This window comes from Calidris pugnax, unplaced genomic scaffold (assembly GCF_001431845.1).
Source record: "Calidris pugnax isolate Ruff unplaced genomic scaffold, ASM143184v1 scaffold44, whole genome shotgun sequence".
In the NCBI taxonomy this organism is placed as follows: Eukaryota; Metazoa; Chordata; class Aves; order Charadriiformes; family Scolopacidae; genus Calidris; species Calidris pugnax.
Genome location: NW_015094506.1, coordinates 31,333,217 through 31,358,216, shown reverse-complemented (window position 1 = coordinate 31,358,216; position 25,000 = coordinate 31,333,217). Strand labels below are relative to the sequence as shown.

General features: G+C 35.7%; 1 protein-coding gene across 9 annotated transcripts in view; it reads right to left on the bottom strand.

The window, feature by feature from the left end:
• FOXP2 (forkhead box P2) overlaps positions 1–25,000 on the bottom strand; it is a 368,419-nt gene that overhangs the window by 8,904 nt on the left and 334,515 nt on the right. For all 9 annotated transcript variants that reach the window (XM_014963970.1, XM_014963961.1, XM_014963967.1 and 6 more), the window contains 3 exons: positions 23,843–23,964; positions 22,437–22,506; positions 21,444–21,607 (listed from right to left, as the gene is read on the bottom strand). In XM_014963970.1, coding sequence (XP_014819456.1) covers positions 21,444–21,607; positions 22,437–22,506; positions 23,843–23,964 — 356 coding nt within the window. The remainder of the gene's footprint in view (positions 1–21,443; positions 21,608–22,436; positions 22,507–23,842; positions 23,965–25,000) is intronic.

The following is a 25,000-nucleotide window of genomic DNA, read 5'->3' as shown; positions in this document are numbered from 1 at the left end:
TGATCTGTAGTGACAGAAAAAGGGGTGATATTTTTAAACTTGAGGAAAGTAGGTTTAGATTGGACATAAGAAAGAAATCTTTCACAATAAGGGTGATGAGACACTGGAACTAGTTGTGCAGAGAAGTTGTGGATGCCTCATCATTGGAAGCATTGGAAATGAAGTTTTATGGGGCTTTCAGCAACGTGATCTAATGAAGGATATCTCTGCTCATGGCAAGGGGGTAGGACTAGATGATCTTTAAACATCCCTTCCAACCCAAACCATTCTATGATTCATTGCTATGCTTTCCTTTCCATACAAAAAAAATTCTGACTGCAGAACTTCTATTTTTTACCAAATTAGTTCAGTTCCTATAAGGGTGGTGTCCAGGTTGTTTTTATTATATTTCTGCAGTTGGAGTGCAGCCACTGCACAAACAGGAAGGATAACGAGAAACATCCATCAAAAATGCACTACACATTAAGATACTACTTCCTCTTGTGCTGCAATTTTTCAGCATTGAGGACGTCTTTTTTTGCAAGGACAGTTCAAAGATTATTTTGATAACTAATCTGTGGAAGAATTAATAGTTTGGAAGACTAATCAGGACAGAAAACTTTCATTTTTGTCAACTATACTTTCTTCCAATTCCACAGTAAATCAAGACCAAAATCAAGCAGTTGTCCATACAAAAGTAAATTTCATATGCTTTTCTGCCAGCAGCTTAAGAGTGCAGCTCATAGAAAACACTGCCATACAAATACCTCTTTCTGGAAGTGTAAGCACAAGGAATAACGCACAAGCTCTTGAAATGAACTTTTCTCCCAAGTCTAGAGAGTTTGTTTTTCTAAACCAAAGGTTGTAAGACCAAGTTGAGGCATGTTGGTCAGAGATGTAAAAGATCTTAACATTCATAGTATTTTATGTATGCTCTGAGGAGGAAGCAACTATACAAAATATATATGAAAATCAAACCCCACTTTATTTCTTTTCCATAAGCAAAACAGTATTTGAACTCCCATCTTTTAAATTGCTCAATCCTTTTTTATCTTGAAGACTTTCAGTATATTATGAGGTCAGACACACATATCTGTGAGAAGTGAATTCAGTCACTGCTAACTCTTTGGTAGAATAAAGGGGTGATGAAGTCATCTCCTAGCAAGAACTATTACTACATCATGTCCTCATACAAATGGCTGTTTCTGATTGAACAAGTGCTGGCAAACTACACCTGCACCTGAGCACAGGACTAACAATGCAGCTTAACAACCAGGAGGTAAGAAGATGCCTGCAGCAGCAGCAAATATAAAATATGGCAATGCTAAATTATTTCAAAGAACTTTCTGGTAAAGATATAAACAAATGAACATACTCATTTGCATGGATCACCTTTTTTATAATTGGTGGACCTACTATTGTAAAAGAAAATTTTCCTTGTACCCTAGCACTTTAAAAATGAAACTCTTTGTGAGAGAGATTCTAATAACTTGCTGAGCTGCCTGCTCAACACATTACTTCTTCCTTGCTTATAGATCACAGAACATGAAGCTCCTTTGCCTCTGTGGCTGCCTCAAACATTCACTCTTCCTCACGCTTTACAGCTTTACATGGAGATTTTTCTCTAATTCCTACAACTGGCAAACTACAACTTCATGTTCTCATGTTTTCAGATGTGTACTATATCTTTAAAGACATCATCATTTATAACATTTAACTGGAACGTCTGCCAGGTGCCAGGAGACAGGTAACAGTTGCTGGACACTTACAGAGGCCTCATGAAGACTGTTTGTAGGCTGCTGGAGAAGAGCTTTGAGGCTTCAAAGGAAAAAGAAAGATAACATGACAGGCAGCTAGGGGATAAATATATACTACGAAGGAATGTATAAAGTAACTTCCAAATATTTAGAGATGAAGCCGAATTCCCAAAGCCTACAATAACTTGTCTGATACAAGGTGAACTTGTCTTTTGAGTTTCACACAAGATTAGCTTGATCCTGCCTTGGGAAAACTTGTTTAGCATAATAGCTACTAAAATCCTGCCAAAATCTAGGCAACAGTAACAAAGCAAGTGTTACATTCAACTTTTAAACATTAGGACGTGTGCTGTTTCTGACAAGAAAACAACCAGATCCCATAACCAAGTACATGATTTCTTAATTAAATCGAGTTGAGCCAGTGTCAACAAGGAGAAAAGATACTTCATACAATATTCTCAATTATGGATAGCATGTTTTCTACAGAGGTTTCATGTCACATCAGCTTTAACGTAAGGGTATACCAAATCCAGCAAAACAGCAGTGAGAACACAGGACAACAAAATATAAATAATTACAATAAACAAGGTTTTGATTTGGTTAGTAGAAATAATGCTCATTCCAGGCTTTGAAAAGAAAATACAACTTATTATTTGGGAAAAATGAGAAGTCAGACTATGCCTTTTATAACCATCAGCACTGAGGTACTACAGAGACCCTTCCCTTCTTCCAAAATGGAGATTTTACAATTTGTTTCCCTGTATTTCTTTCATCCAATTCTACAGAACGAAAAAACCAAATTAGGTAATTTTTCATTTGTATATGTAAAAAGATAAAGGAGAAAAAACAGCAAGGGGTTCAGTGTTTAATTCTGAAAGCTGCTGGGGAAGCACCACAATCCCTCCAGGATCACCAGTGGAACAAATTCCACAGTTTAGAACTGGGTTCTCTAAACATTGTTGCCCATATCTTCCTAAAATCTTTAATGTTCTACTAAAATAATTTAAGGGAAAGTGCTGTGGGACGTCACGATCCAGAGAGATCAGTCTCTCAGACAGTTAAGTCAATGTAATGACTGGCACTGAAAAGACGATGCTCTTAGCTTTGTATTGAAGAGGTGGTAGATGTTCAGAGAGAAAAACTGACTAAGTCAATGTGCTTACTGTGAGCTTTGTAGCAAACATATGGTCTGCAGCAAGCCATGTAATATTTTAAGATCTTTCGGTGCATTTTTATTCCACATAGGGGTTGCAATAATGAGTCTGAAATCATGAAAGGGTTATTATTTTGCTGGGTTGCAGCTGAAAGTATTTTGTATTGCTATGGTGACTTAGGCACCTAGTAACACTGGGGAGTTTTTCACTTTGGTATTCAATGTCACAAAGGGCAATAAATTAGATCATGTCTAGATGTCCCTCCCAGGCTTACTTTCTATGAGACTTTAATTTTGTATACTATTGACTCACTAGCAATTCTGGTGACTTCATATAGAAGTATACAAAGATGACGAATTTCCTGGAACTCAGCTGAAGAAAGTTTTCCCAAGGGGATCTTTGGGACTGAACAATTTCTAAGCCATATGTGGTAGGACAACCTATGTTGACTATTTGCTTTAAGATTTTGTTTTTCTGTAAAAGTAATGAAGTTGGTTTTTTGAGTTAAAAAAAAAAATATTTAGGTAGCTCCCAAACAACTTTAACCATTTCCCATCCAAATGTTGTACAATTTGATCCATCCTTCACAATCTTGTAGACAGCTTTATGCCCACAATCAAAACCACTTGGTTAGTTTGCAGGTATTTTTCCAACTAAATTTCTCCAATATCTTTACTTCCATTACATTGACTATGCTTCAGTATATGAACAGAACAAAACAGAATGTCATATTTGTTACACAATATCTTTTATAGAACTCCACATTTCCACTGTAACTTTTTATGTTAGTCACCTGCAATTTTTATTTACATTTTTACTTATTAGCCACACTGCCCTCAATTCTTGAATGCTGTAGGCATCCTGAACTACAAGGATAATTTTGATTCAGCTACAACAAGTGCTTCATGTACACTTCGGGAGAAGATACGAAAAAGATCCAGAGCTACAGAATTCTTAAAAATGTGGAAGTCTGACAATTTTTGTGTCCAAGTCAACAAGGTAAAAGCACAAAAAATACTGTGGCCAAACTAATTTTTTCAGTACATCATTTCTATACTTAATATTTGAAGAACATATTTAATCTTTATTTTCATCTGAAGCATCTTGGCTTTCCAAAGACTTTTCTGTGTTAACATCTAGCAATTCCTAAAATGTTTTCCTAGTTTAACCTGTTGAAACACATATTATTATTATTATTCTTTTTCTTTCTGATGTAGTATTTTTAAAGGTATGACTTCAGTTACACTTTTCTTTAAAAATATTTTTCACCAAATATTATCATTAAAATGATAATCAATATATTACAGATGTAGTAACTGACCCGCTTGTTTAGGGTTGTTGGTTTGTTGGGGTTTTTGGGGGGTTTTTTTGTGGGTTTTCTTTTTTTTCCCCCTAGTAGATCTGGACTAATATTTCCTCAGGAAGACTTGTACCTCATCTTGCCAGTACAGCTCTAGGTCTGTAGAATATCCTATAGCCATTTAAAAAGAAAAGCTTTGCTTTCCGATGCACTGTTTCAGATCTAGAATTTTTATATTTGTGCTTTGGTAGGCAAATGGAGACAAATCCTCAAATCCTACAGTATTTTCAATATATCTAATTCTATTACTTTGTCTCTTTACAATTTCACGCTATTATAAAAAGTTTATTATTTTTCTTAAGTAGGAGTGAACTGTTTATTGATGTGAATATGTACAGCCGTTTAGGGAGATACTAATCCAAATATTGAGAAAGGGAAGAAAGCTTATTAGATGAGTAATTAAATATAAATTCAGTAATGCTACAACTGTCAGAGAATCCATTATTATTTTTCCTTGAACATCAGGAATCACTTCCCTCATGTATTTATCACATATACTGAAATGCTGAAGAAGTGCTATTATTTCTAGATAAAATAATGCCTATATGCAAATCTCTAGCTTCAAGCAAGAAAGGGAGGAAGGTCTTTTTGTCACATATCCTTGTCAGGCAGCTGAGGGTGCGCTACCTCATTTCACTAAGGAGGGAGTGAAGCTACTTCCTGGTGGAAGAAGACTGGAAATATGATGCCTACAGAAGCACTGCTCCTTAATGGGTTTGTTTCTGGATGTACTTTCTCAACCTGCCCCTTTCAAATTAACACCCTTCCACCCTGGGCCCTTCAAAAGCCACATAAGACAAAAAAAGGGAAGTAGCAACGTTTTCTTCTCTCAAATGCAGCACTGAAGCACAAAAATACCTTCAAAATATACTTCTTTTCATATCTATCATCTTATCCAGCACTAAGGATTTCAGTCTACTGTGGTAGAATTGGGAGTTGCACTCACTTAGTGATGGAAAGCAGGGGCAACAGCCCTAGCTGGCAGGCACTGCTGTGGACAGGAGATAAGAGTGCACTGGAATAATTAATTAGGCCACTAAAGTTTGTCTTCTTTAGTTCTTCACTAGAGGACATGGAGTAGGACAGACGTAATGACCAATGGTCACAAAGTGCCTCTGGCACATCAAGTAAGGTGTAGCAGCAAGTAAGGATGAGTTTGTGTAAGTCTGTTATTGTTTTTACATCCTCCAAGACCAAAGACTTGCTTTCCTGTTTATAATAGATGTTGACAAAATTTTATCAGTCACTGTAAAAGAAGCCTTCCCTTCAATTATTTTAAGACAAGAGGTAGGTGAGTCCTTCTGGGAAAAAAATAAATAAATTACAAACCCCATAATTACCAACTGCACAAAACTTGTCTTGCAAACACAACTTTTCTTTTGTGATACCTTAAAAAGATGTTAATAAAGTTATTGCTATTTATAAGATACATCCCTTCAGTGAGTACCTGATAGGACTTCACTGGTATCTGTAAAACAAAATCCAGGGCATCTTTCTCCTTGAGCTTTGTTGCTAAAAGCCTTGGTTGCTTCTGCTTAGTCTCTCATCATTTTGTCTTTATGGAAACATACTCTAGGATCAGAGGACAATTCAGGTCAAAGGGGTCTCAGGAAATCTCTAGGTCAACCTCTGGCCCAAAGAAAGCACAGCTACAAGGTCAGACCAGGTAGCTCAGAGTTTTACCCAGCTGGGCCTTGAGAACCTCCAAGGATATAGACTATACAACTTCCTTGGCGCCTGCCCCACTTCCCTCCTGACTGTCCTCATGAGGAAAGAGTTCTGTTTATACCCAGTGTGTATCTCACATTTTAACTTATGCCTGCACTCCCTCACTCTGCTACCACAGTGAAGAGTCTGGCTCTGTCTTCTTGCTAATCTCTCTATAGGTACTGACAGCCAGGTCCCCTCAAAGCTGCCTTTTCTCCAGCTCAGCTCCCTCAGCCTCTCATCAGGGCAATTGCTTTTGCTTCCAACCATCTTGATGGCCTTTTGCTGAACTCGCTCCACTTTTTTTATATTTGAAGTACCAAAACTGGACACAGTATTCCAGATGTAGTCTAACAAGCGCTGAGAGGGGAGATAGGGATAATGATTTCCCTCAGTCTCTGGACTGAGGACACTGGTGACCTTCTCAGCTGCCAGGAGTCCCCTGTTGGCTCATGCTCAGCTTGCTCTCTGCCTATACTCCCAGGGCCTTCTTAGCAAAGCAGCACCCCAGCAAGGCCATCTTAGTGTGCATCATTGCAAGGAGATTTTCCTTCCACAGTGTGGGGCATAGTATTTCACAAAGTTCCTCGTGGCCCTTCAGCCCATACACGTCCTCTGAATGGATATCCTATCTTTGCTCATATCAACCCTTACCCCTAATTTGATGTCTTCTGCAAACCTGATGAGAAAAAGGTCTATCCTCCAGAAAATTGACAAAGATGTTAAAGAGCGCAAGGTCCCAGCATATCTCATGTCCCAGGAGAAAACAGAGAATACCCAGGTGTTGCAAATGGAAGACCAGAGTAAAAGGCAAGAAAAAATATTAATTGGATGTGAAGATCTAGCATGAACATGGCAGAGGAAAGCTACTTGGAGTGTGCTTGTATGCTTCTCTAATATCAGAGGGGAGGAGGACAGTAGGAAGATACTCATTATTGAAAATTTGAACTAGGTGAACACATGGTGCTATTTTAAAGAAAAGAATATGCAACAAGCATCTGAGTGTCTGAAAAGGAGGTACAAAGGATTAAGAAGGATGTTTAATGCCAGAATCCCTAAAGAAATGGTGATTTTATCTGTATCTTTCAGACTTTAGGGGAATATAGATAGCAGAAAATATTAAGACATTACAATTTTATTAACAGAAAAAAACCCCCAACACCCAAACTTTTTTAAAAAATCACTTAGAAACTTATTGCTTGCCAGAGCATTCCCAATTAGTCCTGCCACAACTGAGAAAATATTTTCTTGCTTCTGTTTGCACAGATAAAAAGGTTCCGAATTTCAACATTAGCGATTTTGGTTGTGATTTAGACTACTAAGACTGTAAAAATTTTCAAATATCTAATAAAAAGATTTCAGATCTGGGAGAACTCCTCTTATTTGGAAAAAAAAGGAGAAGAATTTAATGAACTAAAATTGAGAAATTGGGCTGTAAGCAGTCACAAGAAATATCAGATGGAGATTAGGAGTGATTAGGAGTGACTGAAGGCAGAATAAGAAATGAGGGAAAGCCAAAGACATGAAGACAAATGGTTTCCTGGGATGAAATCCAGATCTCATTTAAGTCAATGGCAAAATTCCCCTTGACTTCATTAGGGCCAAGATTTCACTTGTGAAGTTTACTCACAGCAGAACATGTAAGTGAGACATGCAATGCATCTGACAGAATGCTTGGGGAGAAGGGGGAATAACCAAAGGTGATACACGTGGTAAATTACGTATTTTTAAACTAGACAAATGAGGTGGAATAATAAAATGTATGACCACTAATTTTACTTGCCAACAAGGCTTCTAAGAGTAATACAACAGTAAACAAGGAGATCTGATGGATGCATTTTAATTTGCAAATTCCTGTGAGAAACTTCAAAACCTAACTCATACTTAAATTAGACGTAAAGATTTGCCAGTAATAAAACTAGTTAGATGAAGGAAAATCAAAAGTTTATTTCACAACATGAGGGTAGATTAATAATGAGAATTCTTGAAGACCCTACATTTGGTTTCTATTTTGAATATAATTATCAACACCCCAGAGGAAGATATAAAGAGAAGTAACAACACAATATAGTTAGTCATATGTAAAGTTAACTGTGAAAAAAATAACAAAGCTGACAAACCATGGCAGATCAATTTACTGTTGACAAATAAAAGAAAGTAAACTATGCATATACATCTATCTACTGCAAGCACTTGGGAAATATATGTTATTTCAAATCCTTCAGTGGTGCTTCTGCCTAAGGAGTCAAAAGCCAGTATGTTAGACTAATTAGGAGAGAATAATGATAGTGACAATAATATAAAACATGTATTTATAGTAGGTCCTCACTTCAAGTAGCACGTTCAATATACTTGACTACCTTTTAGCTACTAGTCACTCATCTCAAAAACAATACAGCCAAATCCAGAACAGAACTACAGTGATCTATGGCATGGTAAACATCTCTGTAGAAGGAAACGGTAAAAATGATAGCAGTACTTTGAATTAAGCTGCCATTGAAGTCAACACAACAGGAATAGCAGCTTGGAGATATTAGTAAAAGTGATATATTAGAGATATGGAAAATATAGGAAAAAAGCAAATTTTCACACTTCACCTTACCCATACTTATGGCTCACTCAATTTAATATGGCATATTTAGGATTGTTTTATCACTACAGTTATCCCTAATTCCTTTTAATGATAAAAAGACACAGAGTTACTGCTAAAGAAAAGTTTTTAAAATCCTCAGTAGGTTACACAGCTAATGACCTGTATTTTTCAAATTTATTAAATATTTTTAATAGGATGAAAAGATAGAAGTATTCAATAATTCTGAGGTGCTACCTGCCATTACTCTACAGGAAAATGTTTTAACATATACTGACCCTCACATCACAGAAGCCAGCCAGCCGTTAATTCACAGAGATTAGATGCAAACCTCTCCTTTTTCCTCTCTATATCATAGGCACTTCTCAACCCAGGGATGATTTTACACCGCTTAGCTACAAATGCATTTGTTCCTAAAGTGGCTGGAGATAGCGTTTGGTGCTTCTTGCCCTATCAGTTTGGCCCTGCCCAAGCACATCAAAAGACAAACTAAATACAAATGGTTTACTTTAAATTAGGGACACCTAAAACTTGCAGGTTTTATTCTAAGCAAAGTTTGCAAATAGTCATTGGTGGCAAATCAGAACAAAAAGAAAAACATACAAAACAAGTTATTGAAGACCTCCATATTTACAGTAATGAGTCTGAGTTGAAAATAAATGTTGAAAACAATAAAAAAACCCACAACCCCAAGAACCAAATGTGTCCTCCTCTTCCGTTTAGCTTTGTACAAAGAAATGAGCTTTGCATGGAGAAAAATCTAGAGAATAAATTGGCAAGTTTGGTCATATCCATATGAAAATTTCATTTCCCTTTAACAAAAAAACCTCCAAAAAAACCTTTGATTAAAAATGGGTAATTAAAACATACAGATTTTTTCTTAGATGATGAAACCGATAATTGAATTGACTAGGTCTTCATGTTTTGGTGGGGTTTGTTGTGGTTTTTTTGTTTTGTTTTGTTTTTAACTTGGCAATAAAACGCCAAGACAATAAACAGGGATACCCTATCTGCATTGATATAAGATCAGCTATGAATGTTAATAATACTTATGACAAAAATAATCAGATGAAAACTTTGAACTATAGATAAAAAAAGGATCCTTATGGAAGATGAACGTAGTAAGAACGTATTTTCTTTAAATATCAAATGAGGCTCAAAAGTCATGTGCAATTAGCCCTTCTAACAGTATCAAGATTTTTGGAATCAACTTCTGATTAACATTAACACAGTTTTTCTCATTCTAGTGACTCTTACTAACGTTCCCATCCTTGACATTGGTTTGCTCCCTTTGGTGTCTAAATAAATGTATTTTCTCTGTGATAGAACCACAAAAAAGTATAGAAGCTTGACTAGGAATTAGCTTAGGGCATATGCCTCTAAAGTCTTTCAAGCCAGCAACTCCATCTAGTTCAAACGTCAAAAGTTAACATGCTAAACAAAGAAAAGGATTAGGGAGAAAGAGCACAGAAGTTTTTAAGATAAAAATTCAAAGGAAAATGACAAAGTACCAGACATTTGAGTGTCTGAATATTTTGGGGGTTGTTGAAGAACCATCAAAAAAGAGGAAGCCTGAAACCAAGAAAGTTTAAGAGGCTATGGATCTGGTGTGCTCTGTAATATCTAACGGTTGGGAAGTTTTAAAAATTGTACCCGTTACTTAGCAGCAACAACAAATTATCTCAGTGTTATTTGTAGATTAGAGCAGGCAAACCTTCTCTATGCAAAATTTGGAAAGCTATTCAATGACCCAGGAAAAGCTGACAGAGAATTTGGACTGCACTATGTGTGGGTTTTATACTTCTGAATATAAATGCAGGTCATATAAAATTGTTCTTCCATTTCTGTCAAAAACTTTTATGCCATTAGAACTCTGCTATCTTGGAAAATGTATAGCTGATCAGATTGATAGAATGGAACAGAAAGACTGAAACTAACACTTTCAACACACTTCTGTGAGATTTTTATAAGCAAATCATTTTTCCTCAGAGGCACCTAACCATTTTGTTCTAACACAGCAGCAAGGGATTAAATAGCATTACACTTACACTTGGGCATGGTACATTTTTTCTTCAGGAAGAGTCTTCACTAAAAATGTTGATTGATAGGAGTAGGCTTGATAGGTATGTTTCAAAACTTTCAGAAGGATGCTACCAAAATATTTTCTTTTCATATGCTAAGCTTCTTGGAGAACTGATCTTTTATTTTATTTTTTCAGTGTTTCAGAGCTTGAAGTGATAACTGGCTTTGCCTCCTAGAGCAAGCCTGGAGAATGGCCAGCCCTTCAATGTGCTTTTGCTGAATAGTTGATGGTAGCATTTAACAAGTAGAATGGCATGCCACACTAAGCAGGGACAAATGGGTCAAACTGACCTGTGTAGGACTGTCTGCACAGCCCTAGCTGACATCTCTCACATTAGTTGAAACTTACGCTCACTATATATTTTTCTGTAAGGCCAAGGTTCATTCAATCTTAAAAATAACAGTGTTTAAAGATACTTAGCTATGACAGCTGTTCCAGATTACAAAGTAAATGGACTTACTCTAGTAAGACATGGCATACATGAAAGAAAACTTACTTTTTTCAGATTTATCATAAGAGACAAAGACAATTGGGTTGGAAGGGACCTCAAGAGATTATAAAATCTCTTAATCTGCTTCCCCTATCCCAAAGTAGGATCATTTATACCTAAACCACTTCTGACCACTTCTAATTTGCTCTTAGAAATCTGCAGTATCAATGGTTGCACAGTCTCTCTGCACTGGTACACATAACAGCACTTAATTATCCTACAGTCAGAAAGGTTTTACTCTTTCTGGTGTCCATCCTAACTCTTCTTGCTGAAATACTAATTAATTATTTCATGTCCCATTCCCAATGGACAAGTTCGTTCCCATCTTCTCTGCACAGCGTTCTGAAGTTCATTTCCCCACTTGATTTCTCTCTTCTCCACAAACCAAATATTTTTAGTCCTTCCTCAGTCTTCAGAAAAGGCCAATCAGAACTGGGTGGAGGATAGAGCTTACTTTTATGTACAAAATTCCTGTTAAGGATGCTTTCACAACCACATACCATCAGCAGCACACATCCAGTTACCTGCTACAATTCCTAGACTCTTAAGAATGATTGCGTATCCAGTCACTACCACCTCATATTTACACCAATGGTTGCTCTTTTATGTAACACTTCAAATGTATTCTAGCTTTTTTTCATAATGTTTCACCAAATTGTTAATAACACAGGAATACTAATCACGCCTCCCATTTTTATGTTGATACAGATTTAAGATTTGGGTGTGAAGGGCAACACATCTGAAGAATATATTATATCTGTATGGCCTCTGTAATACAACACAAATATAGTCTGCCTGCAGACTGAGTTCATTAGGAGATACCTGAGGTACCACAGAGCCCAGGTTAACATATCCTGCCTCTTAACTGCATACTTGGGCCTGTGCTTAACACTGACTTCTGCTTCACAGAGCAATATATTCCAGCTGAATTAAATATATACAGTGCAATACATTGTTCTTTACTACATCTGTAAATATCTAGCTAAAAAATTAAAAAAAACAAGTTTTGAATTGTAATTCCAGTCACTTCAGATTGTTCAGATTGATACAAAAGTATAATTATTTCTTTCACGATGCCATGAATAAAAGAACATGCATAGTAACAGAAAACTACTTGACGGATGCTCATCTCAAGGTATTTCACTGCTACCAGTCATGGTTTATCATTTGGTTTAATGTACCTATAGTGCAGTATAATGCCAGCTGGCATTGTGTCAAGCACTTCTCTAAACAAAGCCTGATGTGATTCTACATGGGGACAGTGATGTAAGTAATGTACAGCTTCCATTCAAACTACATCTGAAGATGCTTTTCAAAAATTAAACAATTCAATTACTACCTAAAGACTGTAAGAGTTTGGGGTATGGATTTGAAAACCCTTCTTGTTTTGCCTTTGTACAGCACTTACCACAACAGGGCTCCCAGTTCTCTTACACCATACTACAAAAAAACCCCACAACAGTTTAGCTGAATATAGCTAAAATATATTTTTTCCCCTTATAAGAACAGACAGAAAGAAGAAATACATTATATACAACTATATATGGAATGCTTCAAAAAAGTTCTGTTATCACCTGTACAGGAAAAAAAAAAAAAATCCAAAGTGAGTAGTTTCATGGAATGGCTACTATAAGGATGAGGAGAATGTGAATGGACAGTCTTCTGTATCAGACAGAGCCTGTTTGGTTTACCAAAATGAAGATTCAAAGTTCACACCATGCTCTCCAAAACACATTTGAGAAACAAAGAGGAGGTGCAAGAAAAACTATGTAAACTAGAACATGTATCAGCGAAAATAAATTGGAATATATGTTGTCTGGAAATTGGAATGCAGCTTAAAATCATCAAAGGAACGAAGTTCTGCAATGGCTTTCAAATTTGAGATCGACTATGATAATTTTAGGAGAGGAACTGTATGACATGGTTGCCCACAACATGACTTTGATTTCCTGTGTTCTTAGAAAAAGAGGAGATAAAGGCTCAGAGAATATTTTTCAGCTGTGATGTCTGATAATGCCAAATTTGTAAGGAATAAAGAAAAGGAGGGGAAACATAAAGAAAAATAAAAATCAAATTGGGGGAAGTCCCTAATTACCCAGAGTACTACTATCACAGCATAATACTGCATCAAAGAAACATTTTCCCTTATCCATCTCAATCAGAAGCTTATGGAAGTCTTTGAAAAGGGTTAGTGAGAGGCCATGATCATACAAAGGCTCTGCAACATCATTAAACCCCTATTAATGGGTACAGTGGAACAAATGGACTTGGTAAGTCTAGGTAAAGGAGGAAGACTGCTGGATTTGTTCAGCCTAATTTAAGATATACATTTAATATTGCTGTTTAGTTGGAGAAAACCACAGGAATACCTGCAGTTATAACCCTAACAGAGACTCCATCAGGGTCTCTACTACACATAGGCATTCCCAGCACTGTTCTAAATCACGGACTGCTGTTAGATGCCAAGAGCACATTTTCCCAACTGCACTTTGCCAGAAGATTGTGAACACTGCTTTTGTATATGAACTTTACCAGGTATAATCACATCTTTAGTCATCTTGATGTTTGATTACTTTAATGTGACTTACACACGGGGCTTCACACTGAGATGAAGTCTTTTTATAAACTTTTTTTAAAAAGAAGTGCACTGACATTTTTAGTCTTTTAAAATGCGTAAGGTTCCTAGGGTTTTCTACAAATTCTAGACTAAATAATAGTCAAATAATAACATTGCCTCAGCATAATGTCCTGTATTTTTCCATGAATCTTTGCTTGGACTTATGAATCATAATTTAAACTACTGGTATAAACATTATCAATTGGATATAATTGTATGTTCTTATTTAACTGTTTACATGATAGTAAATTTAAAGGCACATTTTAGACACGTGTATTTACAAAAAAATATCTCGAGAGGACACTTTTAAAAAATTTTGGCTTATAATACTGCAGTTACTCAAAACCAAATGCAATCAAAAAAAATGGATAAAATTCATAACTGTTTTAGAAATTCATAACTGTTTTAGAAATGCACTGTAAATGGTACTATCATCTGAGCTTTTGTGCTCTACAAAGACAGTAATCTCTTATGAACTAAATTTAAGAGTTACACAACCACATTGCAGAGATCTAGTTGCACAACTTCAAACGCATTTTTAACATCTATAACAATATTTAAGATGCTGCCTTTTCTTATACAGACCCATTATGTGAAAAGCATAAATACCTTGCCCATACTTTGAGGATTCATGACAGCAGTACCACACAGATTTCAGCATGACAGATTCCAAAAAGGTTCTGTGAAACCCCACAGGAGCCTACCAACTTCTACAAGCCATGCTATGGGGATCTGATACTTTTCAGCTGAAGGCACTATATCTCTGGAGTGATCTTTTTGTCAAGAGCATTGGGAATGTACTGTAGAAGTGCAACAATTGGGGCTAGAATAATGTAAAGAAGAAATAGCAACTTCTGATCCAAAGTAAGACATGCAACATTTAAGAAGCTAAAGAGGAAAGGGTAAAGGACTGGAACATCAGCGTTGAAAGATAAGAAAATTGATGAGCAGAAGCAAAATGTAGAGGACAAATGGACTGAAAAGTAAAGTAATGCAAAATAGAAAAACCAAAAAAGAATATAAATATTTCAGAAAATATTAAAATGAAAAGTTATGTCAATGGGAATGGTTGAAAAGTATTATTAATCCAAACATCATTGCTTATTTTTCCATTAATGTTGACCTGTGAGTGACTCTGTATGAAAGTAGGGAGAGACAACTGAAGAGTTTACTCTCGCATGATCCATCCAATCAGGTAGGGGAAAAAAAAAAAAGTAAATGGTAAGAAAATAGTATGATAAAGTATTGGATTGCTGGACTTGCCTGTCACTTTCAGATGCTTTACAGTGCTAGGAAAAGCCAAAATTATTTCACTGTGTGTTCTCACAATAGAGCTTCTTTCATTGGGAATATGCTCAGACAAAAGCTGTAACCTTTAAGATCTAATGTTTCCTAGCTTTTCCTCTTTTTACATAAAAACAAAAATCAATTGTCACAAAGTCTCTCTGCCCATTATCTTCCTTAAGTTAGATTTATGAATAAAAATGTGTGAAATTAAATTATACAGGCATTAAAATATCATGTGATTAGGTGAAAAATTTTTGATGAACAAGGATACCCAGAAATACTGTGATTGCTACCACATTCATCTGTTCAATTACATGCTTCTTACCTATTTAATAATGCCTGTTACATCCCTGCTAATTGATGTGTTTCAAGAGTTTATTTTCTTATACACTATGTCAAGTCTTATACAATGAACAAGAGACTTGGATCATAGCAGTCTCCTAGAACAGAACAAGCCTCCAAGGTAAATGCAAAGAGATCATGCAATGGGACAATGCAATGATAACAAAAAAAAAAAAAAAAAAAAAAAAAAAAAAAAAAAAAAAAATCAAGGACTCTCCAGATAGTGCAGTGCAATGCAAAGAGTGCACATGGTCTTTATTAGGAATACCATAATACTCAGACAGAAAGGAAGATCTGAAGTTCACAAAAGAACTCTTATGTGATAAAAAAAAAAAAAAAAAAAAAAAAAAAAAAAAAAAAGGAAAGAAGGAAAGACAGGGGATTGGAACATTATGAAGTTAAAGAAACAAGGGAATGAAAGGGATTAAAACTGGAATGATAGGTAACCTACTGTAAGTGGTGTGAAAGCTTAACAGTGGGGGACTGGAATAATCAGATATGGGAACGACCTGACAATGGAATGCTTTCAAACTGAAGCACCTCAAAAGTAAATGATCTTAGAGTAGAATAATCATATTTGCCTCTGGGAATAAAATTTAAAGATAAAAAAGTTTGAAAAAAAAAATAACAAGTTTGATGATTATGCAGATAGAACTGCAGAAAGAAACGATCCACTCACGGCAAGAGTGGGAAAGGTAAAGGAGTAGGGTTGGGAACGACAGCAGAATACAAAGGAAAGGTGACTGAAACCACAGATGGTTGGAACTCACCTTTTTACAGACAGAATTGAAGACGAAGGACTACATTGGATAAGATCATTTTTCTAATTCATATCAGATTGACTCGTACTCTTATTCACTTGGACAAAAGTTATTCTTTCTCACAACAACCTAACACTATTTTTTCTAGAGTTTTAAAGATCATGGGATATATGTCTTGACATTTGATTTCAAACAATTCCCGTTTTACAGAGTACAGCACTAAAACAGCTGAATACAAAGAATCATATATGAGATGAAGAGATATGAATTGACTTTTTTTAAGATGTGACTCTTAAAATAATATATTTTTTTTGTTTTCACTGTACTTTTAAAAAGCAATCAACAATTAAAATTCTATAAACTAGTAAGACATCTATTATCTCCAGGATTCTGGATTTGCTGATAGGAACTAGATTATTTCATAAATCAATTGAGAACACGAGAGGTTAGTTGCATTTTCCTCAGTCTACACTCTCATGTAGCATAAACAGGGAGAAAAGCATGACAATAGCCTCCTTCCACAAAACCTCATAAGTGGGGTATTTGCTTTCCCTATCTCCTTTGCTAACTCCTCGCACTCCTTATTTAATGAGATGCAATGAGTTTTAACAGAATGACATAACCACCCTATTGTTTCCTATTGTAAGACATTTTCTCACAATTTTCCGACTTTTCTGATGACCAATTTCTTTTTGTTTCCTCAACTGCTATGAGCAGCCTTGCAGATTAAAATTTTACCTTTCCCCCCCACCTTTGTACAATGAAGTAAAATGGCATTTTGCATGATGCATTTGCCAAAATATAAACACATGGGCAAGAGATGCACTAAGAGTGCTGGTGATAAAACACCCTGGTCTGTGCCAGTCGCAATAATCACTTAAGTGTGATCAATCTAGTTCAAATGCACATACAAACACCAGAATTAAACTTGTTTTCCAGCCCTGAGAGAGAGATCTGCCATTCAGTTCCTTCAGAGCCAATAAATTTAGATTTTTAAATGAACATCAAGATCATAATGAAATCTAGTTTGTGCCATTATTTTTCCTGTCTCTGTTGTATTTTCAGGATTTTGATCCCTCCAAAACACTTTAGCAGCATACTGGCTATTACATGCAGGTTAAAAAGAAATTGTGTTATCTCTAATGCATGAACTGTCATTATGGTCCCAAAGTATCATTCCATGTCTTGTCCAATGTTGTTGTTTCTTCAGGGACAATAAGAGTTTTTCCAGTTTCCCACAAACATGCAGCTTCAATTGCATTTGTTCAGATATTTGTGGCTTCTTTTTTTACTTCAGAAGTCTGCATTTATACCCCAAACATGTGTACTGTGAAGCTTCTAACTAAATTCATGTACAATTGTTACGCAAGACTAGCAGCATCTAGTTCTACATAAATAATGAATTTTTGTTTATAAAATACCTTCTGTAGTGCTTGACACTTTGAAACCAGTTGCTTATCAGCTAAAACCCACAGTATCCACGTTCAAAAAATGATGGAAGAAACAGAGTCTTCAGGATTGATTTAAATGTAAAGATATTTGTCTGACATTAATTATGGACAACTGAGAGAGAAAAATGGAAATTCGAACAGAACATATATACCCACAATAAGTAACATGTTTTCTCAGTGAAGATTTATGTCAACAGAGCACTTAGTGGCCATGTCAACATACTAGGAATTGGATTTGAAGACCAATCAAAGACCTAGGATTTGAGATCCCACTATGATATACTCCATATCGGATCATGGAATTACCATCTTTCATCAGACTGAGAATAGAAAGTGCGAGGCATGCAGCATAAAAGTTCAGATGCTTTATGTAATTATTAATATGGGAGATATCCCAACTACCAGGTCATGGTTATACTAATCACCTAAAACTTACTGGAGTATTTTTAACTGTTTAAGAAGTGTAAGAAATGGAGCAGATTATATATCATTACCCAAGGCAAAAACTGTAAAGCTTTTAAAGTGCCACTGCCCTAAATACACCAGTTGGAACTCACTGCACTTAACAAGCATTTAAATGCTATACATTTACTTGAAGTTATATATCTACCACCTTTCTCTAGTCTATGAACAGAGACTATTTTCCAACTAAGCTGATTCACCCACCTATGCTAGATCCCTGTCCACAGCTGGATAAGTTGATGACTCTAACTGCTCTTACTACTCTGTTTTGAAAATCAGATGTGAAGTGCAATGTTCAAATTCAAAGACTGCAATAATTTTCCCACCTTCTGATACTAAGTAGCTAAGGTATTATAGTAACAGAAATCAATTTCTCTGATAATGTTTTCATGCTCAAAGCACAGAAATACTGACTATTGTACACATACGCGCACAGAATTTTAATCATGTTTCTAAAAAGATACATTTATGCTAAAAAATAATATGAACATTCCAAAATAAGAAAGTTCCACTACCATATATTTATCTGATAAAATTATATTCAGTACATTTCTAACAACCAAATGCCTAATTGATATCCTTGGCTTTGACACTGTCACTGGGACTCCTTTTGCATTTCCTGCTAATGCTGCAACACCAAACAAATGTCTCTCCCTCGAAGCTTTTCTAGAATCCAAACTCTGCCCCTTCCCAACCAAATGCATGATCTCTAAATTACATGCAACCTCTTGCCCCTTGCCCTAATACCATGCTCCATTGCTCCTGGCTGCGTGCCAAGTCCAAGATGGAGTAAAAAAAAAAGCATAATCGCTCAGTATTTTTGGCGTCATGGCTCGTACACTCTCCTGGGAATCAGCAGATAGAGGTTAAATCTACTCAAAGTCTAATGGAGCCACCTACTTTATAGGTGAGTGTAGTAATTATGAACCCACCAAGTACGCCTCTCTAGGGGAGAAACACTCAGACTTCCAAGGGGACCTTTCTCCGGAAGAAACTACAACTAAGCAGATGCTTGTGGCAGTAAAATATATTTTTTCTAGTATATTAACCATTTTCCATTTTAAAAACTTTGGGATTATGTAATCTGTGTAGATAATGTAAAATTTTGAATTTATCTTAATTGTTTGCCATATTCCTTACTTTTTTTTCTCATTTTCTTAAGTAATGCTCTTCAACAAAAAGGAAGGGCCCTGTTGGATGTGTTCATGGAGGCAAGGAAGGGGCCTCTCTTCTTCCTTGGTCCCCTGCCTCCTGCACAAGCCTCCCCCTTCCTTGTCTTCTCCTTGCAGCTTTCATTCATTCCCTTTTTCATATTCTTGCTCCCTTGACATGGGAAAGGCAAAAATCTTTCAAGTGAGCAGGTTATCTAGCCATAGCCTGAATCTTTTAGTCTCACTGAATGCCAGTAATTATCTTGCACTAAATTTGGTGAACAAGCATAACCTCTTACTCCAGTGGTATCTCACTGCATTTACATTCAGCTGCTTCAATCTGTGAAGAACTGAGCAACACGTAGCCCTAAGTTTCAAAAGATACACCAAGGCAAGTCTTGAAAACGCCAGTTTTGACAAATGACATATCATAGAAATGAGAGAGGATGGCTGGAGCTCGAGTTAGGGTTTAACTCATGTTATTTGGCTTTTTTATAGGCAAGAATTGCTACAATATGCTGTATTTCAGCTATAAGCACAGCTATAAATGTAGCCATATCTACATAATCATATGCACAGATATCTCAGTTTATCCAGCGGAGTGGCAGACAGTACATAGGATATGTAAACAGATCTGCCAAACACTTACAAAACAACTTTAATAGCAAGTGTCATTCTTTTCTGTAAAGTAGCTGTTTTTAACACACATGATCTAACTCTTGTTTGCTCTTTAAAGTTTTATTGTCTTGGCATTTTATACAGGAAGAGAGCATTAGCATACTCAGGAGAACTGCTAAAAGTAAAAGGCCTCAAGCTACCCACTGCATGGTTGATAGCATAAAGCATGGGATATAAAAACTTTTGTCTGATTGCTCACTTTACTTGTTTTAGAGTAGTGTTACTCTCAAGAGCATATATTCATGTTCTTTCTACTTCAAGTTTTATTACTTCTTTTGTATTATTTAATACATCTAAAGACACTTCCAAAAGACAAATTTATCCATTTTGAAAAAGTAATGGTTTGGAACCTGATAAAATACATGAATGTTCACAGTGTATTATTTTCAAAGGCAAGTAGAATAATGTGCAATAAAACAATTAAATGCGTGACAATAAACATTTCTATGTGATCATAGATATATTAAAGAACAAAAGAAGAAAAACTCGGCAAAATATTTCCCCCAAAAAAGGTCAGATCAAAATGGATTCTTCACACACCAGAGCATAAGTAAAAAGGGAGTTTGGTCTCAATTACTGTTACTGCTAAATGTCCCACTCTAGAAATTAAAATGAACATTAAAAATGTGAAAGAGAAAATGGAATGAAAAAAGGCAAATCAGATCAGCTATTTTAAACAGAGAAAAAGAGAGATCATAATTGTACATACACATTAAAACTCATCCTACAGTAAACTTAAATCTAAGTCTACTTGGATATCACTCTGCTAATTATTATATAAATAACCTGGGAAACAATACCTCCAAGATACATGTTTTACTATTTAGTAAACAAGAAACTGCCACGTTTGACACCACTGATTAAGGCCAGGCATTTCTAAAGCTTCAGACACATTTCTGAAATCCACAATACATCAATTTTTAATACTTCCACTCTCTCAGCTCCATTAAAAAGATGGTAGGGGAAAGATTTTAGAGTAATTAATGATATAGTTAGCTGCTAAATATTAATAGGAATCGTAGTCTTGCATAAAATATAACATATAAACCTTGCCAATACAGACGCACCAGTAATTAAACTTGAATATGTAATTACACTGATTTATACGACAGGCAAAAAGTTACACTTTACTGGCTTCTATGTAAACTGTGGGCAACAGTTAAACTTTGCATTTTACGGTTTATATAAATGGGCAATATCTCCACTACAGTTCATAAATGGTTTAGAGACTCATAGTTAAAATTACAACTAATTCCAACATGAACATGTCTGACTATACATTACAAACCAGGCTGTGAAAATGACCACAGAGATCAGTTTCATGTTACATTCAATGCTTGCAAGTTGAAGAAGTTTTAAAAAAAAGCAAAAAAAAAAAAAGCAAAAAAAAATATTTTACACCAATTTTACTACAAAGTACATGGAGACTCATCTATTTAAATGTTTTAATATAAATGTTTAGTTTCAAACATACAGTTCCAGATGTTTCACTTACCATGTTTCAAAGCACTTTCGAGTAATATTGTGTCTTAGACTAAGGCATTTTTTCCTGAAAGGATTCTAACGGCACTTACATGTGAGGCTGAGGAGAGCAGCCCGGACTGCTATTTCCATTACTGTCAATGTGATCCAGCGAACCATTGAGATCTTCATGGACTGCCTGCAGTAAGCCACTGGATGCGTTATTTATCAATCCTGGGTTACTAAGCAATGGTAAACTACTCTCTGCCAGTGCAGCCTAGCAAAATGAAGAGTAAAAATGAAATTACTAGTCCATACATACACAAATCTCTTGTAAATATTCATACATGTATGAATATACACACACAAAGCAGCTCATTTGGGTAGTTGTAGAGGTTGTCAGAAGGATTTTGTGCATTTTCCAGTCATTTTCAAATTCTGAATATACCAGCATCTCTATTTCTGGTTTACTATTTCTCTTACATAGGTTTCATTATTTTCCATTATTAACTATGTTCTGATATTCGCAGCACTTTCTAGTTTTACATCATTTTTTTGACTTTGAATTACACTTAACCCTATGCCCTTCCACACAATGTATGGCTCCTTTATAATGCAGGCAGCTGCTATACTTTAAAAAATGACCAGAACTTAACTCAAAATAAAAAAGTCTTGACATTTGCCTCTTATGCATAAAAATTATATATTATAATTAAACTTTAAAGTTTTTGCCATGAGCACCATGTTCCCCAACACTATGATGTGAAATCATTTATGACAGCTTGGATAAATATTAATGCATATCCACATGCATTTGCAAAAGCTTCTATCAATCTAACATTTGCAGCGAAACTGAGTGTTCCATATTTTGCCACAGGGTGTCCTTCTTGCTTCTTCACATCAAAAGTAGCATGAATAAGAACTAGTACTTGCAGTGCTAGGTAACACAACTTACTTGGATGATAAACCCAACTATTCAGAACAACCATCAAGTCCACATAAACATAAATACAGGTAACTCTATACGAAAATAAACAGGAAATTGAATGTGTCACACTTAAGAACATAATTAGTGTGCAAAGAAAGAATAATGTAGCATTTTTTACCTGCAAGCTTGCATTAAGAGCTGCTCCATAGCCTAAGCTGGTGGGTATGTTTTTCACTAACGTTGGGCTTCTGAAAATAAACGATTTTTCAAAGTTTAAAAAACAGGCAGACATCCTGGCTGGCTCATTGGGTTAATGGATTGGTTTTTCAGCTCAGAAGACCAGAGTTTTAAAAGGAAAAATGAAATGAAGTTGGAGGTGAAGGGGCTCAACCCGTTAGAACACAGTGATTTACTCGCATCAGAAAGGCAAAGTCTTGTTGTAATTAGGCCCACGTGGAAATTTGCTCTGAGAGCAGGGCCATAGTGACTCATAAAAGTTCCGATTTCACTGAAAGAATCTGACAGACATAGCTTTAAACTTTGTTCAACACCTGCCTCAGCTACGCTTGCTGTGTCATTTGTTTTTGGTTTTCTGAAGTAACACTGGTACACATTTGAATACATTACATACAAGTATGCTAAGGTGCTGAATAAAAGGGTCTTACTTTTCCCTTCCAAGACACTGTGAGGGTACAACAATGTATAAATAACCGTAAATGAACAAAACAGCGGATCAATTAGCTTCCAGCAAATCAAAGATACCAGATTTAAATCAGGCTAGAAATACTATATGCTAGATCACCATGGAATTATATTTTCACTCAAATTAGTGCCTAGGATGACTTCAGAGGTCAGCTGGGTGGCTGTTTACAAACAGATCCATTACAGAAATAGCACACCTTCCTGTAAAGAAAAACCTCCAGCTTTCCTCTCTGCACCTTTGGTATTCTGAATGGTTTTATCAAAACTAATTATATACTCTAAAGGAATAAAAAGCATCCACAGAACCAGTCATACTGACATGGGATTAATTTGAAAGTAGGGCAGTAAGCATGCCAAAGGTCCTCCTGTGAAGGCTTCTCATGAATACTACCCTCATCAAGAAGATATTTTTGAGGTCAGTACTGTAGTGTATGATACCTATATTCCAAAATGACCTTGAACGACTCCCTACTTCTGTCAAAGGTTTACAGTAAAAACAAGCGCATGTGAAACTCTAACACATGGGCAACATATGTACACAGGGCTATTTTTAATATATAGTAGAAGAACTTATGGTAGATGGAATTAAAATGACAAACATATGGTGAAATACACTGAGAAAACAAAACCATTATCGCTTTCCTCTGCAGCAAACTATACGGGAAAGGCAGGCAGGCAAGGAATGTACAGAAAATAGCATTTACCACAAAAATGAAATAAATGTTAGCTCACTGAAGAGAATGAACCAGCATAGCTATTAGCTTGCTACGTATTCTCCACATAAGTGCTCGCTTTGTCTGTCAGGTTGTAGTACACAGAGGACTCACTCAGGTTACAGAATTACAGAACAACTCAGTTGAACAAAACCAACCACCAACGTACCCTGTTATCTTTTGTGACCTTCGCTTCTGGTACTCTACTTCATCCACTGTCCATACTGCTCCTTTAACATTTTCTACTCGAACAAAACACTTGTGCAGGCTAAGATTATGACGCACTGCATTCTAAATCAGACACAAAAGGGGGAAAAGGTAGTAAAATTAATACAATTTAAGAAGGCAGCCTATGCAGTATACTTTGTTAATCTTCTTATTCTAAATCATAGTGAAAATCTCAATTTAGTTTAAGTATTAAATTCAAAATATGTATAATATTGTAAACCCCAAACTTACAAATTACTGGAATCTGCAGTTTGAACTTTGTGATAACAGAACCTTCCAAGCTATTTTAATAATAGCTGTGTCAAAACCTTCCTTTCATTGAACTGGTCTAAATTGCAATATCTGTACAAATTACAGTATCTTTGAAAATGCCAGAACAATTAGGTCAGCTCTGTTGTGTCCCTGATCAAGCACTTGGGGATGGTTGAAATGTCCAAAGGAACCAGTCCTGCTTGAGGTATTAAAATGCTAAAAAGGCTACAGTGACAAGTGTTAATTTTACACAAAGCTTTATGCAAATAAGCTCAAAGGCATTCTTTTCATCCCTATAATAACGAAATGACAGAGTTTGTTTATTCTGTATTATTAGATGACATATGCAAGTTACTTTGCAATACTCTCCCTGCACAATAGGACGTACTTAGGCTTTTTAAAAAGATTTTCTCACTAAAGTTTGGGGTTTTTAACTGATAGAAAGAAACTGAATAAAAAGTCTTCCCTGTAACCCAAATGTACATTTTTTCCACCACGATTATGCAAACAGATGTTGTTGGCTGCTTTGTATTAGAGTAATTACTCAAAATTAACATTTTTAAATCAAATTAAGTCATTCTTAAAATTTAAACTATAATAAATATACAGCAGACAGCATAATTTACTTTGAATATTTCCCATAAATCAAATTATAAATCTAAGCAAATATTTCTTCCTGTCAAGGTAAACTGGCATATAGCTATCAAGTACAGTCAGTAATGACCTAATTCTTATTTTACGAATATAAAACAAAGTAATTTTGATGAAGATTTCTTTCTATTTGCACAAAGACAAGCTTCTGGCTTCCTTTAAGAAAAGAATTCTTGGGAAAAAAAAAAAAGGGGGG